Genomic DNA, 7,076 nt, shown 5'->3' on the forward strand with positions numbered 1-7,076 from the left:
AATAAGTCACCCATTGGACCATTTTAGAATATTTCAGTATGCAATATTGGATATAAGCTCTATATTTTTTCTTTATCTTATAATCCTCTAAATTTATGCCTCAAAACATACTAAAAGTAAATTTCACACAGGAGGCTGATTTTCCTTTCTAATTTTCAAACAGTCAACATGCCAGCATCCTCTCCCTGCCTGGGCTGAGTTTGCACTGAGTCCACCGGGTACTGGTGGGTGGTGCTTAGCTCTAGACAGTCAAACCAATATGGTGCCCAAAGTTTACTCTTCTGGCACAAATAAGGTGTGGAAAGGATGCGTTTCGAATGGAGAAAACTCTGCAGACCCCTATAGAGAAACATTTTTTTTTGCCCAGCCTAGAAACTGAAAGCCTTAACCTCTTCCCCCAATATACAGAGAAAAAAATGAAAGGTAGACCCAATGGAGAGAAAGGCATGGCTTTCAAGTATATTGAAGGACTCCTTTTCAAGCTCTGACAGAGACAGTTCCTCACTAAGAATATCAGGGGACCTGTTCACAGGACATTTGATCTTAGGCTTCTAAAATACTCAGATCTGCCTTGTCAATGGGAGACTTAAGATTCAGATTGTGGTGGTGTGGGTCTGGACTTCTACCAGCAACTAATGTAGCTAAAGTATTTGCCTCCAGCTTGGGGTGAAACTAGGAAGTGGCGATTAGTTTAAGATTTGGATCCTCTTGAAAGGAACTTGGGTCACTGGGATTGTGACCATGAAAGGGATCTTGGGACCTCAGGCCCTTCCTCTTTGCTTCCTTATATCTGTGAAATAAAACCCGCTTGTACAGCATGTCCTTCCAAGCTATACCTCCCAGGCTGCTAGAGACAAAGCAATGTGGCCAAGTGGCCAAGTGAGCCGGAACTGAGTCTCTGAAACCATGAGTCAAAATAAATTTTTCCTTTAAAATGCTTTCTTATGCCTTTTTTTTTTTACAGTGATAGAAAACTGATAAACATGTAGATGATGGTAGAAAGTCCCAATCTACACTTCATTTGATGGTGTCAAAATAAGAACCAAAGTATAGACTCTAGAATCTTAAGCTTAGGAAATTATGCATGTCAATCAGATTCTGGCTCTTTGCAAATGGCTGGAAAATACATTTATGCTTGTTTTAAATTATATATGTGTATGTATGTTGGTACATATTAACACGAATGAAGGTAACCCAGGAGGCCAGAGGTGTTGGATCCTGTTAGAACTAGAGTTAAAAACAGTGGTGTGAATGCTGGAAATAGAGTTCAGGTTCTTTGCAAAAGTCACAAAAAGCCACTGGTCTGTCTCTCCAGCTCTCCAAAACCACATTTCAATAACAGCAATAGTGATTGCAGATATAAGAATAATAGCAGTAACAAAATGTAACAATTATTTTTATGAGTCTCTGACATTTGATGAGTGTAGTGTACTGTGCCAGGAATTGATAATGGCTGACATTTATTATGTCAGGCAATCTTCATTATAACCCATTTTACAGGTGAACTGAACAGAACAGGGCTAAAAAGAATATAAAGAAATCATCTTAACTCACATGGCTAATAATTAGTAGAATCAAGAATTAACCTGTCAGTTGGTGAGAGTGCTTGGCATCTTACATTACATGGCTGACACTTGGCTTCTTACATTACATGGCTCACACTTGGCATCTTACATTACATGGCTCACACTTGGCTTCTTACATTACATGGCTCACACTTGGCTTCTTACATTACATGGCTCACACTTGGCATCTTACATTACATGGCTCACACTTGACATCTTACATTACATGGCTCACACTTGCATCTTTTTCAGCAATTTCATTTCCAAACACCTATCCCTTGGTAGGGCAGCCTGCTCTCACTTTAACTGCTTCAAACCTGAGTTGCAAAGTTATACTTATGTCACACAAATTTATAAACGACATCCGGTTTTGTCCACACAGACAGTCCTAAGTGAATCTATGGATAGGTCATATTACAGAGAGAAAAACTAAGGTAAATTAAGTGAAAAGTTTTAGCCAGGAACTAGAACTCAGGTCTTAGGTACACCAACTCAAAACTTTTCATGCAGAAGTCCCTCATATACTGAGTTCAGATCTCATTTCTTAGAATTTTGACCCACTGAGTCTTGTCTATAATATACTTGCAAGTATATATGCATGTATTTATGTCCATATATATGATATATTATATCATATACAAATGATAATATGATATATAATGTCACATACATATGATATATATGATATGCCATGTCATATACATATGATATGTGTGTGCATATATAGATAGATAGATAGATAGATAGATCTCATGTCACATCCATATATCATATATATATATATATCACTATAATTAAGATAAGGGTTCTTGTTTTTAAAATTACTTTCAAACACTGGTAAGGGGTATAGTTGGGGCCATGTTTCAATTAGTACTTATTTCTTAGGCAGAGCATATTTCCTCTAACAATTTCCTCTAGCTATTTCTCTCTAGGGGCTGAAGCCCCATATTTAGAGGAATGCCCTTTGAAAGCTGTGAGGGTATTTTCTTGCACCTAGTCACTCAGATGTGAACATAACAAATGAAATCCCTCCAGTCACTGTTATGCAGAGGAGATAGCCTGAATTGGCAAAATTCTTATTTAACACCCAGCTGTTTCCAGGAAGAGCCACAGGTCTGGGAGGAGGCTGTTTTGGCTCCATCTTGAAGGCCCTGAAAGACCCTCAATGTTGGGATGCCCAGCACTTAAAGAACTTGTCATTTCATTGTTGGTTTTAATCAAACACTTATAGAAATGGAAACTCATCTTTCTGTTGACATTATCTCTGCTTGTTGTCATGTGTTACCATTAAGTTAACTTAACTCTCCTAAGATTCAAAATTTAAGGAGGATGCTAAGAAATAACAAGATGAAGTAAGGATGACTCCATCTAATAAATATGAGGCACCCTTGTGAATTATTTGGAACAGCCTTAAAATGCCTTTTATCTTGGCAACCAACACATGGAAAAATGCTTTCCTAATAGCTCCTAAATCTCTTTATCCTAAAAACTAGAATATTCCCTTTGAAGGTTTTGAGTATGAGTTTCTACTTATTTTTGCTAAGCTTTGCTAATCATCTTTGTTTTCTTTAAAAACAGGAAATTATGGTCTGTCTCAGGTTAGTTCAAATGAACACTACATATTCTTTCTAAAACAAGTGATTTCTTTCCTTCTACTTGGCAACTTCAGGCAATGTTCATCTCTCTCTTTTTAATATTGTGGAAGATCTCACTTTCCTTGGAAACTTCTGGGCTAGGTAGGTCTCCTTGGAGAAACGTCTGATGCTTATCTGGATGCTGTCACGCCCTGGTAAGGCTAGAAAAGTGACATAGAAAGGCTCTTTGTGGTAGGAAACCAAAGACAAGCAGGGGACTGTGAGATAATGGGGGCAGAAGCCACTGCAGGAACAGGTAAGGGTTCTGTGTCACTGTGAGGTCTAAAAGCGATCTCGGGAAATGTTTACATACACAACTCATTTTGGGTCTTACTGACTGCCCCGGTTTTTAGTGCAGCTATGCTGAAGCATTCTTAAAAGCTATAGATTTTCTGGTTAAAGGTTTAGTCTTTACCTTCATAAACCCAGTCATTTATTCCATTATATATTACATTTTCTTCTCCTGATGATGTGATCCTCTGACTAGGTAAATGAGGTTCAATTTTAACATAAATATCATTCTTCCAGACATATGCCTAAAAAAGATCGATAAACATATTGATATCAGTAATCATGTTACAATGTGTTTTATAGTGGGATCTTAAAGTGCTATAAAGAAGAAGATAGCAATAGAGAATTTGTCTAAGTATGAACCTCGTTCTTAAATTACAGGTATACAGTCAATCATCTGGAAATAATAAAAAAATAATTTGATATGTTGAAACAAGGAGGCTTGCAGCTGCCACTATGAGGACAAAGAAGTGTGTGTGTGTGACAACCTAGCCCACAGACTTAAGCAGGATCATCTAGACTTTTGTTTCTTGTGTGGGACATTAGTAGGGGGAACGTAGTACAACTGCAGAAAAACATTCCATGTTGTTACTTAAATTCTTTTAGGCTTCTAATATTCTTCTAGCACCATAAATAGGAGATACATCTACAGTGATTTTGGAGACTCAAAAATACTTAAGCACAGCAGACAAGGAGAACTTAAGAGTTTAATAAGCATTTTCACCCAGTGAATAAGCAACAATATAATCAATTCTGGCACTTGTAATAATTCTACTCTGGGGGCTAATTAAATATTGTTTGGAGTAATGACCCTATATTTACTAATATATTGAGTGAAAGGGCTTTCAAAATGGGTACTTTATACTAGGGTCAGTATCATCTGCCTATGAAAGACTCCAGTCAATCTTTTTCTGACAGCAGGAGAAATGTACTAACCAATTTATGACCTTCTGGTGACCATGTGATCCACTGTGTATTATTTGGAATCTTCTCTTCTGTGATCAGCTGTCTATAGAAAAGATAATAGGATACATTTCCAAAATAATAACCCTGTGTGGGCTACACTTTAAAATTACATTTGAAAAGCCTAGCAGTCTTGAGGGGGGAGTCACTGACCTTTTATTCAAGTCATAAATACTGTATGAAGCTGTGTAGGAGTGTCTCCATTGCTGCAAAAGAAAACATACGTCTCAGACTTCTGGGATTTCAGTTGGCTGGCCATTTGCTCAAGATGACAGGCATGGCAAGAGGTCATTGCATAAATTCTCAATTTCAACACATACTATCATTCCTTAAATTCTTAGAATTTCATAATTGAAAACATATTTGAAGTCATCTAGTGAAAGGTCATGAAGAATTTATTCTCTTTCGCATCACCTCTTTCAAGGGCCCTTCACAACATCACTGTGGGCCCAGGTATCAGTTTTGATACTGAGTGATATTATTGTTAGCATACTATAGCAAGGGTGCCTGTTTAAAAAAAAAAACCTCGAAATTTCACCTTTCACCCACATAGCTTTTAAAATATTTAGAATATTTTTTAGTTTGTCAGTGGTAGTGATGAGGAGGAATACTTAATAAAAATATCTAGTGTTGGAATTTTTAAAGCTATCTGAAAATATATTGAAAAATTAACATGTGTGTGTCTTCAGTATTACACAACCAAGCAGTTGAAAATGAACAGCAAACTAAATCCAAGGTAGTGGAAAGAAATGGAAACATTATAGTAAAGACCAGTATTAAATAAAAGCATATAGTGGTGAAAAAATCAATGGTGCAACTGGTTCAATAAGACACTCAAAACTGCTACATACTTACCATAACAGAGAAACAAGAAAATACTATCCGAAACAAAAAGGGAGCCACCACAACAGACCTTACTACCCTTAAAAGATTGAGACCGTTAGGAACATTTTTTTCAATAAATAATAAAACATAGAAACAAGGACATTTTCTTGAAATAGTCCTAAAGCTAGTAAACACCTGGCATCAATGAGTAAGAGTAAAGAAAATTCCATATCCAAATGACTTGATCAGCAAATCCCTTAGTATTTGAAACATACAGATAAATGATTACAACAGCTCTATTCAGAACTGTCCAAACATGGAAGCAGCTGAGACATCCTTCTATAACGGGTACATGGATTGCCAAACTGTGATTGACGATATGAGAGGATACCATTCAAAGTTTTTAAAAGCTACCAAGCAATCAGAAAGGTTACATACTGAAATAACTATGTGGCTTCCTGGAAAAGGCAAAACTGTGAAGCAAGTGGTGCTTGGCTGCAGGGAGGAAAGAACAGACAGAAGACAGGGGACTTCTCACAATAGGAACTCTCATCTCCAGGGCTCTTCAAGGTACATGCTGTACACTGTCACAATTCACGAATGACCCCAGTGTAAAACTGTAGATTTGAGTTAACAATGCATCAGTGTTGGCTCCTGCATTGTCACAGATGTATCATTCTCAATATAGAGTGTTTATAGAGAAGACCCAGGAAAGGAAAATGAGGGAGTATACAGGGACCTCTGGCTTACTTTCAGCAAACTAAGGGTGCTCCAAAGCAGACTACCTACCAGTTTTGAAATACATTAGAGCTATGACTTAGAAGGAGTTCTGTGGCTTCACATTCCATTTCAATAGAGTTTGCAGTAACTGGAAAGGATCTCTATCTATTTCTATAGCATTATATGAATTAATAGAAAATACAGAGAGAAATATGCTACACTTTAGGGAACTAAGTGAAAACAGGGAGGGAGACATGATGTGTATGAGCATACTCTCGAAGTTGTGAAAAAACCATTTCTGTGTGTGTATGTGAATAAAATTAAAGATGCTTTTGAAATTCCTTGGGTGTACATTTGTATTCTGGAATAGTTGCATGGGTAAGAAAGCAAATCTTCTTATTACTAAATAGCTGGACTTAGTACAAACAATGCAGCGCTGTTTCAGCAACCAAGCTACAATAAAATTCAAGCTTTGTCAATAAGGAGGAAATTGGGTGCCTGGTAGGGAAGCTGAGCTGCAGTCAGGGCTCCTAACCTTATCTACCTATCACTTCTCAGCCTCCTACACCCTCATGTCAACAAGTATTTATTAAATTCCCACTTCTCGTATGTCACCCATTCCTTTTCTGGATCCTGGATTACTGAACACATTCAATGCTTATTTTTTGGCAACCTCAAACATAATATTTTCCAAAGCCAAAAGGTGTGGTAAAATCTAGAAATACTAAGACTGAGATCATCTTGGGATCATGGCAAAACCCTCATGAGGTATAAAATAAAATAGGTTTATCAATCGCCTTACTCTACAAACACTGGTGCCCCCACTTGCTTCCACTGAAGGTCTCCTAACTACACAGGGCACATGGGAACATCCACTACAACACAGAAATCACAATCAAGTATACCAAGTGCTATGATGGAGACAGGCAAGGAAAGCATGCAGGCCTACATTAGCTCTAGAACATGAGAGAAACCTGTGGGAAAGAAGATTCTAGGGCTGAGTTCTTAGTGAATGATTGCCATAGCAATCATATGTATATATATATATATATATATATATATATATATATATATATAT

General features: G+C 37.2%; 1 protein-coding gene across 2 annotated transcripts in view; it reads right to left on the minus strand.

Annotated features, from left to right (window-relative positions):
- Dpp4 (dipeptidyl peptidase 4) overlaps positions 1-7,076 on the minus strand; it is an 81,411-nt gene that overhangs the window by 44,418 nt on the left and 29,917 nt on the right. For both annotated transcript variants that reach the window (XM_031370423.1, XM_031370422.1), the window contains 3 exons: positions 4,607-4,659; positions 4,427-4,499; positions 3,615-3,735 (listed from right to left, as the gene is read on the minus strand). In XM_031370423.1, coding sequence (XP_031226283.1) covers positions 3,615-3,735; positions 4,427-4,499; positions 4,607-4,659 — 247 coding nt within the window. The remainder of the gene's footprint in view (positions 1-3,614; positions 3,736-4,426; positions 4,500-4,606; positions 4,660-7,076) is intronic.

The sequence above is a fragment of the Mastomys coucha genome, unplaced genomic scaffold, assembly GCF_008632895.1.
Source record: "Mastomys coucha isolate ucsf_1 unplaced genomic scaffold, UCSF_Mcou_1 pScaffold15, whole genome shotgun sequence".
NCBI lineage: Eukaryota > Metazoa > Chordata > Mammalia > Rodentia > Muridae > Mastomys > Mastomys coucha.